Source organism: Rattus rattus, chromosome 15 (assembly GCF_011064425.1).
Source record: "Rattus rattus isolate New Zealand chromosome 15, Rrattus_CSIRO_v1, whole genome shotgun sequence".
Lineage (NCBI taxonomy): Eukaryota > Metazoa > Chordata > Mammalia > Rodentia > Muridae > Rattus > Rattus rattus.
Window position 1 is genome coordinate 31,131,312 of NC_046168.1, and position 12,213 is coordinate 31,143,524.

General features: G+C 46.4%; 1 protein-coding gene across 2 annotated transcripts in view; it reads right to left on the reverse strand.

Annotated features, from left to right (window-relative positions):
- Lama3 (laminin subunit alpha 3) overlaps window positions 1-12,213 on the reverse strand; it is a 228,620-nt gene that overhangs the window by 24,539 nt on the left and 191,868 nt on the right. For both annotated transcript variants that reach the window (XM_032885613.1, XM_032885614.1), the window contains 6 exons: window positions 11,953-12,097; window positions 7,948-8,067; window positions 7,084-7,217; window positions 4,036-4,153; window positions 3,616-3,756; window positions 900-1,039 (listed from right to left, as the gene is read on the reverse strand). In XM_032885613.1, coding sequence (XP_032741504.1) covers window positions 900-1,039; window positions 3,616-3,756; window positions 4,036-4,153; window positions 7,084-7,217; window positions 7,948-8,067; window positions 11,953-12,097 — 798 coding nt within the window. The remainder of the gene's footprint in view (window positions 1-899; window positions 1,040-3,615; window positions 3,757-4,035; window positions 4,154-7,083; window positions 7,218-7,947; window positions 8,068-11,952; window positions 12,098-12,213) is intronic.

Below are 12,213 nucleotides of genomic sequence, written 5' to 3' on the forward strand. Positions count from 1 at the left end.
AGACCTCTAGCAAACAAGAGCAGCAGCACCCACTCTCTGAGGCAACACTCTACTGCCTTCGACTCAACTACGCCACCCAACAGTCAAGCCAAATTACTTCCTAGAGTAAGAAGTATTTTCATGTATATTATACATAATCATTTAGTTAAACAATAGACCTGTTTGCTCAAGCAATTTTCAAAGGCTTACTTCTTTTTCTTTTATGCATATGTGTGCCTTGACTGACTTTCTGTGCCCCTCATATGTGCTCATGCCTTAGGAGCCAGAAGGATCCTCTGGAATTGGGGTGATGAAACCTTGTGAGCCCTCATGTGAACTCTAGGAACTGAACCTGGGCCCTCTTAAAGGGAAGCCAGTGCTCTCTAACCACTGCACTTTCTCTCTAGCCCCGCAAGGAAGTTTTGCAACATGAATATACCAATATAGTTCACATTCACAGGAAGATACCACACGGTCTGGTACCTCAGCCTCTCTTCCCGCTAATTGTACCTTCTGGCTTTCTTCTATCTTCTAGAACAACAAGCATCCAGGATTCTCATACAATTGATTTGTTTTTAAACTTGTGGATAGAAAAATCACAATGGAGCACTCTTACGTGAGCCGTCTCTTTACATTTTTGGAGGCACATCCACACTGTTCAATGTGCAGGTTTATAATGGTATCTCACACATTTAGGACATGTGGTCCATTTTGAATTTTTATCTATCCACATATCTACATATCCACATATCCATACATCCACATCTAACAACTGATTTGATTTAATCAGTACAGAACTAGGGAAATGCTAACACAGAATAGCCAACTAGTATCAGCATCGGGAACAGATACTCTGCAAAGCTGTACTGGAGAACTCCGTTGAACTGAATAGACCCCGGCAGCAGACACAAACCACTCACCCTGAGGTGTCACTTATTACAGATACATGATGCAGTAAACCATCCATGTAGGTCCCTGGAGACTTGAAAATTGGGATGTTGCTGTCCCTAGTGCTCATCTCAATGTGCCCATCTTCCAGGGTGACCAGCAGGCTGCTTGTCTGTAAGCATCCCAGAATACACCGTCAACAGTTTGCATTTAGAGATGACAAATGACAAAACTAGGCATCACAGTCAGGGGGGTTGGCCCAAATGCTTTGACTTCACTCTTTTGATCAAAAGATGCTTGTTAAATGGTTTGCCTTCTTGTTTGTGAATATAAAAATGTTATGCAAATTACTTCAACACTGATGAATGTATTAGTCTTTTTCTAGATCTACTTTCATTCGGTCCATTTGATTTTCTAATCAGCTGCACAGAATGTTTAAACCACATATCATTTTTCCCTATTTTTACTGTCATTTTGAAGTTGTTTCTGTCAGAATTCATTCTCTTCTGCATAAGTTTTACAGCAAGGAGCTGATTCATCCTCCTCAGGATTTCCCCCCTACGTGGGTTACAATGATGACTCCTTTCCTGTGATTTCCATGAATCTTTTATGTTCTGGTCATTATTTCTAGGAAGCCCAATTTTCCATGCCAACCTGTTCTCATCCAAACACTGGCAAGATGATCAACCTTTTCAGTTAATGAGTAACTTAGATCTATCATCAGAATGTTTGCTATTTCACTTCCACTCAGTTCCTTTTATCAAGTCTAATTTCTTAAGTTCTCCATAAGATGTGGGTTCTCTGTTAACCTCTCATCTGCAGAAGTTTATCCAGTACAGATAGAGCCTGTGATGGCTACAGCCAGTGATGGCTTCTGCTGCTGTTGAATGGGATAGACTATGTTTCTTAACTAACTCTTTATGAACTTGAAAGCAATGTCCCTAAGATATTTCCAGACTCCCTCTACAGCACTGGGTTGCTCTAATTTGGTGCTAATCTAATCCTTAAAACTGCTTTTGATCATTCTGTGGACTATATACCAGCTAGTATTTATGCATGACAGAAGAAAGAAGGGTTAAGAATTAAAAGTGCTAGGTCAGAGCTGGGGGTGTGGCTCAGTCAATAAAATGCTTGTCACACAAGAACAAAGGTCCAAACCTTTGACCCACAAAGGGTTCAGAACCCAGAACCTACATAGAAAAAGCTGGGTGCAGGGTGAATGCTTATCATCCCAAGCCTGAAGAGGTAGGAATAGGAGGATCTGTAGAATTTGTTGGCTAGCTAGCTTAGTCTACTTGGTGAGCCCAGGCTGGTGGGAGACCTTGTCTCAAACAAGGTATGGCTCCTGAGGAATGCTACATGAAGTGTCCTCTGGCCCATACACTCACCAAGAGAGACAGAGAGACAGAGAGACAGAGACAGAGGGACACAGAAAGTCAGAGAGACATATGGGATAGAGGAGGGAAGAATGAATGAACACCAGGTCAAAGTATCCAACTTGGATAGATGACCTCTACTGGCTTATGGCACATGGCTCTTTAGGAATCGTTTTAAAAATCTACAAAGACTGGTAAACAAGATAACAGATGGCAAGAGATTTTGCTCTGAGCATAGCCATAGAGCTAGCCATTGCCGTCTTTTAGATCTGATACCAAGTATCTGCTATGATTGGCAACGAAGCCTAAAGAAACAAATCAAAAGCACTTTTATTTAAAAGTTCCGTTCTTCCTATCAGTGGCTTTCTAAGCTGACTCATATCTTTGAGGCTGTAGAGGGCATCTTCTTGTGGAACAGAGTACCAGAGTCTCTCTGTCTCTGTCTCTATCTGTCTCTCTGTCTCTGTCTGTCTCTGTCTCTGTCTCTCTCTCTGTCTCTCTCTGTCTCTGTCTCTGTCTCTCTCTGTCTGTCTCTGTCTCTGTCTCTCTGTCTCTCTATGTCTGTCTCTCTGTCTCTGTCTCTGTCTCTGTCTCTGTCTCTCTCTCTGTCTCTCTCCCTCTGTATGATTCTCTTTTGTGCATGCCTATATGATGGGTGCACATGTATGTGGAGGAACAGGTTGACTTCGGGTGTCTTCCTGGACTGCTGTCTACCTTATATACACAGACACCACCTCACTGAACCTGGAGCTTGCTATTTTGGCTGATTCTATCTCAGGAGGCTAAGCCCCAGATTGCTATGGGGATGCCCTGTCTGCTTCCCCTGACCTGAGATTGTAGGGAGGCTGCCATGCTCACTGGTTTTCACATGGGCACAGGGGATCCAAACACCAACTCTGATTTACACAGTGAGCACTTGACTTGTCAAGCCCACCTCCCAGCGCAAGAGAGAACACAAGACCCCGTTTTCTCTAATTCTCCCAGGGTAAATATTATCTCTGCAGTAACTGCTACAGTAAAGGAATCTGAAGAACCTTCTCTGGAAGATGTAATCAAAAAGAAATAGTAAGGAGAAATCTTAATCTTTTCCTAAACCACATTATCACCTATAGCTGTTATAATTCATGTTAACACGTGTCTGTAAAGAATGGAAAGGGTTGCTCAATGCACACAAACCAAACTCTACAGATTACGTGCCATCTAGCCAGATTTCTCTCAGGATCTCCTCAGGTGGAGAATTGCTCGTGCAGGAACTGTGACGGCAGATAAAACGCCCAACTCCTCATCCTTCAAAATCTCTCTGCTGCTTTTGGCAGAAAGTGTGGAGCCAGGCTTTTGTCTTGCCGTGAGCACACTGCACACCATGCCTTACCCGCGTCTGATGATTGAGTAGTGTGCCGCTGGGTTGAAAGGTCTGAAACCCAAAGGAGAGCTGGAAGCGGTCAGTCGAGGGCACGTCCAAGTTTGTAAAGCTCATCTGCCCTCCTCTGGAAAACGAGGCGGTTCGCACAAGCTGAAAGGCAAGCATGGAACTGACTGGCACTATACTCACTTCCTGGATGCCCAGATATGACCTCTCGAACTACACCCCTTCCCTGGAAATGACGGCCACCATTAGTGCAGCTCAGACTGACCCCCTCTGTGCTCGGCCACACAATCAGTAACTGAGCATCTGTAAGGTTTTGTGTGTATAGCTGGTAATCTTTACATATTCAGTGCATGAAGCCAGCTCGGCACAGTACCATGAGCCCTCTGAGACGCAATCTGTCACACAGTTCTGAATCCTGCTTACCTTCCAGTCTTCTGAGCACTTCTTGGTTACACCCACAGTATCGTTCAACCTGACAACCCCACTGGTTTTCTTCAGATTCTTCATGCAGCCTTGGAAAGCAGGCGTTGAGATGTTAAACCTGAGGATAGGAAGTGGAAGGGAGACCTGTGAGGCTGGGCTCCCCTGAGATGCTGGCTTTCTGGTACCTCACAGAGGATAGAGAGTCTAATGAATAGGCTGAAAACTGCAGGTGCTGTAGAAACAAATTCTCAGAGATTTGAGAGCCAGGGATGTGCTGAAAACCTTTAGGCCCTATTTTTTTTTTATTCGCCGTGTGAACTCAGAAGAAACGGTTAGTTTTTAGTTTTATTAAATTCTGAAAAACAGGGCTGATTTAATCCTTAGGTTTGAGTCCATCTGCTACCTGCCAACCACGCTACATGAGCACGCCATCGTTGTGAGGAAAGAGCTGGGGAGGATGTCGGATGCAGGCATGAACACACAGGCGTGTCAAGAGTTTCAGGAGTGGGTGAGGGCTGTGGGCTCTGCAGCTAGGCTGTCTGGGTTCAAGTTCTGCGTCTGCCTCAGCAACTTTACCTCTCTGTACCTCTCTGTATAAATGCAGACCTGCGCTTCTGCACCATGCGTGGGCAGTGTGACTAACTTGGTATATGTAACACACTCAAGTGGCGCTTAGGGAACCCTGAGGGCTCGCTGCGCTCAGCAGTGCTGCTATACACACTGGCTGGCTACGTCAGCCTTTGCCCTGCACGTGCTACCCCTACCGAATACTCTGTTACCATCATCCCAGCCATCTCTTCTGGCTGTGTGGTGCATGCATGTACGTGTGTGTACATGTTCTCGTGGGTACGGGTTTGTACGCATGTGCTCTTGCAGGCGGAGGTTAACAATGGATGTCTTCTTCCTGTATTGCTCTCCACCTCATTTTTGAGACGAGGTCTCTCACTGAAACTGAGGCTCAATAACTCAGCTAGACTGGCTAGCCAGGAAATCCGAGGGACGCTCTTGCCTCCGACATCTACCACTGGGACTATAGGCACAATACTACCATTCCTAGCTTTATTTATTTTTAATTTTTTTCTTTTTTCTTTTTTTTTTTCGGAGCTGGGGACCGAACCCAGGGCCTTGCGCTTGCTAGGCAAGCGCTCTACCACTGAGCTAAATCCCCAACCCCTATTTTTAATTTTTTAAAAATTTTATTTATTGTATGAGTTCTCTGCTGCACATACATCTGCAGGCCAGAAGGGGGCATCAGACTCCCTTACAGATGGTTGTGAGCCTCTGTGTTAATATGGGTGCTAGAGAACTGAACTCAGGTTCTCACGTTTGTGCAGGGAACACGATTTCTATACAGATCTCCCTATGTGGTGCCCTGGCATGCCTCTTTGACTTCACTTCCTAATCTGTGTGGCGCTGGATTCATGTAAAGCATTAACTGACTGAGGCAAATATTAATGTTTCTTAATCAAATGATGTACTAAGAAAATCCAATCCTGATTTCATCATAAATCCCTAAGGTCGCTTCATTTATCTAAGCGGAAAGGTGTCTGCCTTTAGTCTAATTCATTATAAACAGCAGACTACAAGGAACATGCATAAAATTAAATTTCATTAAAAGGAAAAGCACAGCCTTGTTGGCACTGTGGCTTAATTACTTTATAAAAACATCTTGCACCTTGGGAGAGGAGGAAAGTTCATTTCAAATTCTGGGGCTGGCGTCTTTACGGATATGTTCACGCCCTCTGTGTTAGGTCAGCTGAGGGTCTAGATGTCCACATTCTCTCCAGGACTCACGATCGGAACTCACTTGCTAGAGGAACCTCCTTATGTCGGGGCAGGTACTCCTAAGTCAATGACCTCCTGCGTGGGAGATGCTCATACCCTGGGCCCACCTTCCCACAAAAGCTTATCCAGTTCCCTGGCTGGAGTCCGCAGACATGAGGGAGAGAGTGATGCTGAATTGAGCATCTATCAGATCCCAGGCTGACTGTCACTGTCCCAGGAGAAGATGTCCTGCTTGGTGTCAGGCCCCTGGCCTTATCAGGAAGGACTTGTAGATTGGATTAGCAGATATGTGACCCCTGATTATAATCTCAAGTCATTCAAAGGTCTGGGTCCTCATTCCCAGAAGGCTGACTCCACAGAGCAAAGCTGCTCAACGCAGCCATGGCGCCACCGTGTCTCAGTCCCAAATCTCCTCAGGGCCCTTCCACTAAGTTGGGCTCCTTGGGAAGAGCTGTGTGGCTGTCCCTGCAGAGGCCTCTTGAGATCCTCTAAGCCACACCGTCCCAGTGATCCACATCAGGGACCGTTGCAGGGGCTCACTGAATGACCAAATCCCTTACCAGACAGCCAAGACAGCCCAAGCCCAGATAAGCATTGCTTAGCATTTCATTTCTGAAGAAACCAAAGGTCAGGTAAATATTTTCACAGCTTCTGTCCCCTTGGCTTATTTCTCTGCTCTTGTGATTTGAATTAAAACAAGGAAAACAAATAAACTTACCTAGAAAGGGGGGGGGGTAGCCTCTTGTTTGGAAGCTAACTCTCACACAGACAACCCCTCCTCTCCCCCCCTCCTCCCTCCCTCTCCCCTTTTCTCTCCTTCCTTCTCCTTCCCCCACTCCCCTTCCTCTCTGCATGGATGTCCTTATTCTGTATGTGTCCTCTGGCTTCTTTAATGGGTAAAACAACAGCCTAAATTCTGTTTTCCTGACCCTTATCAACCCAGCTGGATTCTTTGTGGTTTCTGTCCTTCTAAGAGTAACAAGAATGGATAGTGAGGTGCCACACATTTTGTCCGACTTCCCACATTTTGGACAGCCAGTCCCATTATTCAATTTTTACAATCCATTTTTCTTTCATGACTATATTGTTAGTGTTGCAAAGTTTACTGTTTGGGCTAATATCAAACAAGGGAGCCTAGACCTATTGGTAGCAAGCCCTGCCAGCATAAGAGGTGTTCTACGTTAATAAAAATGCAGCACAGCAGGTTGGCAGGATGGTGCAGTGGCTCCCCTCTCCAATATAAACCTCACAACATCACCTCACCTTTCTCTGATTGCAATTGGAATTCCACCCAAATAATATGTGCTGAAATCAAATATTTCCCCTTCGATTCGCACGCTGCGTTCGTTCACATTTATCCACATGCGTTTTTGTAGTTTTCCAATTGTGATTAAGATCTGAAACGAATGGGAACAAATCAGCCAGCAAGGAAACACAAACCTATTTCTAGTGTCTCAGAGTAACTGCGGCTTCCTTTTCCTGTGGACTTGTTTACACACATGGGCAGACGACTGCCCAGTAGCAGTGTGTGGTAAAGGTTTGATACTAAAACATCTGTGTGTGTCTACATGTCTGTGTTTCTCCATGTCCATCCATGTGTGTGCACATGTGTACAGAGCCCAGAAAACACCCATAGGTACTGCTTCTTGGCCATCATTGACCTCTGATTTGAGATGAGGTATTTTGCTGGCTGACACTGCTGGCCCATGAACACCAGGGATCTACCTAACTTTGTATCATACGAACTGCTGGGACAACAGGTCTACCTCACCTAGCTTTGTCTGTTTAGCTTCTGAGAAGCTCTGAGCACAATCTGAGTCATCTCTCCAAGTTACTAAAACAGTGGTTCTCAACTGTGCTCGCTACCCTCTGGGACCACGGTAGCATTAAGAACATCATAGTAGAAATGGCCTCATTGTAATAGAAATGTTGTCATTTGAAATCTATCGTGGTTTACATAATTTACACATACTCTATATTTATTAAATTTCATGGCTAGATGTTCAGAACTGTAAAGGGCACACCCACAGTCAATAACTCATCTTGTAATGGAGTTTGTGTATCATTTTGCCTATTTTTGATGGGGGGGGGACTAATTTCAAAAATTCAAATAAACAGACTCCATACCGAATGATCTTTCCCATCGTTGATGGTGTCTCGAATTCCCTTCTCTTTGGGTGGCTCTGAATTTAGTTTGTATCTCACCATGAGATTGCCGTCTTCTATGTTCAGAGATATGAAGTTATCCTGGAGTACGGAAAAAGGTAGATTACTAGAAGGCCTGGCTGAAGAAGAGGAATGCTCTGATGCCCAGTGACTCTTGATGCTCTTGGTGCCAGTAGCTTCAGGTGCCTCCTGAGCTAACAGGGAGATAAGCACTGTGAGACCTCACACCCACGAGGCAGACGATGGCTGACTTCTATTAGTAGTGTGAGATATCAGTGCTCAGCACTCAGGACAAACTCAGTCATGCCAGTCAGCATCCTGATTTTATTTCATCACAACCAGAACCAGAGAGCCACGCATGGAGTCATCTCCTCCCTCCTCATCCAATCAGTCCTATCGAACCCTGGAATTTCCCCTTAACTATCTCATACCACAACCTCAGCCATATCCCTCTTCCAGTGGTCCTCCCCTGCTCTCCGGCAGTGGTCCTCCCCCGCTCTCCTGCAGTGGTCCTCCCCCGCTCTCCTGCAGTGGCCCTCCCCCGCTCTCCTGCAGTAGTCCTCCTCTGCTCTCCTGCAGTGGTCCTCCCAGCTCTCCTGCAGTGGCCCTCCCCGCTCTCCTGCAGTGGTCCTCCTCCGCTCTCCTGCAGTGGTCCTCCTCCGCTCTCCTGCAGTGGTCCTCCCCCGCTCTCCTGCAGTCCTCCCCCGCTCTCCTGCAGTGGTCCTCCCCCGCTCTCCTGCAGTGGTCCTCCCCCGCTCTCCTGCAGTGGTCCTCCCCCGCTCTCCTGCAGTGGTCCTCCCCCGCTCTCCTGCAGCGGTCCTCCCCCGCTCTCCTGCAGCGGTCCTCCCCCGCTCTCCGGCAGTGGTCCTCCCCCGCTCTCCGGCAGTGGTCCTCCCCCGCTCTCCTGCAGTGGTCCTCCCCGGCTCTCCTGCAGTGGTCCTCCCCGGCTCTCCTGCAGTGGTCCTCCCCCGCTCTCCTGCAGTGGTCCTCCCCCGCTCTCCTGCAGTGGTCCTCCCTGTTTCCCCACAGATCACCTACCATTGTACAGCCAGGGCAGCCTTCTGCAATTGCCAGTGAGCACACTAACTCCCTTTGTTCCCAGGGACAACTCAGACCCCCCAGCAGATGCTTCGAAGCACTGGACACCTCTTCACTTTGCTTCTCATCATGCCTCACTGGCCACACCCTAACCACATAGGCCACCTTTTATCCCTGCACGTTCTCATTGCCAGGCCTTTCCCTTCCCTGTCTCTGCTGGATCCTCTTCCAGTGTCACCTTCTCAGTGTCCATCAGATTTCAGAGGAAGCATCTTCTACTCAAGACTGTGACACTGAGCTGCTTCATTTCCCCTCTATACTACTCAGATTGTGAGGAAGCAGTGGCTCTCTGATTGGCAGTGCACCTCTGTGCAATACCAGCATTCCCCTCTAGAGGGCAGGATCTGGTTCATCCGGGTCAGCACTGTTTCTTGGCCATGGAATAAGTGGTTGCTGTTACCAAATTCCCTATGATAAGAACTCCCTGTGGGATCCGGGGCCTGAGTCTTCATCCAAAAGGCTTTTAGTGTGAATTCTAAAACCTTGCCCTGGAGAGTCATCCACTCTTAGCCAGGTAGCAGCAGCTATATGAATCTCCTTAGCAGAGGCCCTAAGGATTCTCTTACACAACGGTGTTATGTAAGTTTCCTCCAGACTACATACTATTTTTGGTTCTTAGTCTCTAAGAACTTCAAAATGGAAAACAAGTTGAGCATCCCCAAACACCAAAGTCAAAATGGGAATGCTTCAAAATCTAAAACAGTTTGTTCCAGCGTCAGCCCAGCACCACAGTGCTGATAGTTTAGGATACGCAAACCTTGCTCTGTGTGCAAAGTTGTTAAAAGTGTATCGCATGTAATTATCTTTGGCCTACATGTATACGATGTGCGTTTATAAAGTATACATGGAGTTCATGTTAGACGTGGGTCCTGGGATGGTTGGCGTTAATTCAACCTGACAGAGCCTAGAATCACCTTGGAAGAGTGTCTCAATGAGGGACTGGCTGTCCACATTGGTTTGGCCTTTGGACACATCTGTGGTGTTGTCTCGATTGGTTTAATTGGTGTGGGAAAACCCAGCCTGAACCTGGGCAGTACCTTTTCCTGGTGTTGGGTCCTGGACTACGCAAGAGTAGAAAAAGCTGAACACTGAGCACCCTCAAGATTTCTCATTATGTATGCAAATATTCTAAAACTGAAAACAGTCCAAAATGTGGAACAATGCACATCCCGAGCATTCTGGGGAAAAAGGGGGTCCTGGTGTGGAATGTAAGTGCCTTGAAGATGCTGGCTTCCCACTTAGCTCTCTCCAGCCTTCATGCTGACTGCGACCCTCTCAAACCATCAGAGCTAAGGGACCAGACCAAGCTCAGAAAGAAGAGTGGAGGTGAGCCTTGGTTCCTACCTGGCAGACAGGGGTGTGGTAAAACCTCAAACCATGTATCCCATTGCAGACTGTTCCTCTGGGATGTTTTTCTGGAACTCCACTTGTGAGAGCAACCATACAAGATTTGTTTTGGGGGTCAAACCAACAAAGACCCAGTGCAAAAAACCAGAGCAAACTTCGTCTCCACTCTCCCTGAACCGAGAGAGGGCACTGGCAGTCACGTCTGGACATGACCATGACTGCATGCTCCTAGCCTAAGAAGCGTAAGATTGGCCCTCTGGGATCGCTGGCTTACACAGCGGTTTTACATTTCGGGTTTTGTTTTTGAGACACCGCCACAGTTGGCTGCACTTTTTTATTCTACAACCAGGATGTGGACCCCTTTCGCTACGTCACCTGGCACCTGCTGTCACTGGCATTCCCAAGGATAGCCATTCTGACAGGAATGATGGAGAGCTGCAGTTCGCTGCACCAATGCAGAAGTAATCTGCATCTCCCTGATGACCATATATAATCCTGATCAAAAGCCCACACTTGGAAGGTCAACTTTATTATCATTTTTTTCCAACACATTATTTTGCTAAGTGCTCAGACAGTCAAACTGCATTCTATAGCCATGGTCCTAGGTATTCTCAGCCTTGGTCAGAGAAGCATTTTGCCAAGGCTGGTAATACACAACTAGTCAAGGTGTTAAGAACAAGAGATAAGAGCTCAGTTCTAAAGGATCATCTTTCTCAACAACACCACCCACTACTAAGTACCAAGGCTCAGGGATCATCTACGTCAAAATTACAGCATAGGTAGGGGAGGTGCTCTCCAGCCCCATCCCTTACTGATATTGGTAACTAATGGTTGCTATGGCAAGGAGAATTCATCTTCCTTTGAATGCCTTGGTAGAGTTCCCAGAATCCACTGGATGGCCCCATGCATATAGGCAGCACCAGTTGGACTTAGTAAATTATTAAGAAAAAAATGATGGAGTTAGGAGGGGACCATTTGAGGGGTTTGAAGGAGGTAGCGAGGAAAATGGGGTAGAGGATATGATCATATTTTATTGTACACAGTATAAAGTCCTCAAAAATAAAAAAATATTAAAAACAAAGAATGATCCACTGACCCAGGCTACTGCAAAATATGGAAGCTTCTATTGCCTTGGGAAGTCAAGCTGCAGCCTCGTAGAGACAGGGTCCCCACAGTCTGCCATGAGCCAGATCAAGCTCATAGCTACAGGAAGTCCAGCTACCAAGATTTGGGGAACCCTAGGTAGTCTTCATTTGCTTTAAAACAGCTATTGTCACAGTCTAAGACCGGCATGAGAACAGGCTAGAGAGGCAGTCATGCCTCATTTTGGGGGCAAGTCTTCACATTCCTGAGCCTTTGACCTTGTCAAAATTCACCTCAACAGAAAGAAATCATGACTGGCCAACATCATATGGCCACAATTTTCCAATCTAGATGGGTTGTTTACAACAGTTCACTTACCCCAAAACTGCTAGATACAGTGGGTGTACAAGTAGTGTCTGGACATTTGGTGTAAGTTACCTGGTTTTCTGCGAAGAACAGTAAACCTCTGTCCACAGTAGTCTGGATGGTCTGTATGAAGTTTGGGAAGGGAGCATTTGGTTGAGTAGGAATGCGAGCATAGCCTGTACCTTCAAAGTAATTTTTGTCTGACTCTTCCTTTCTCCTGTCAACACCAACCAGAAGTTACTGATTAAACAACAGAACAAGAAATACACAGACACAATTTTGTAGGAAAAGGGGAAACACTGTTAATATGTCCGGTCAGCCTTTCTTCTCTGT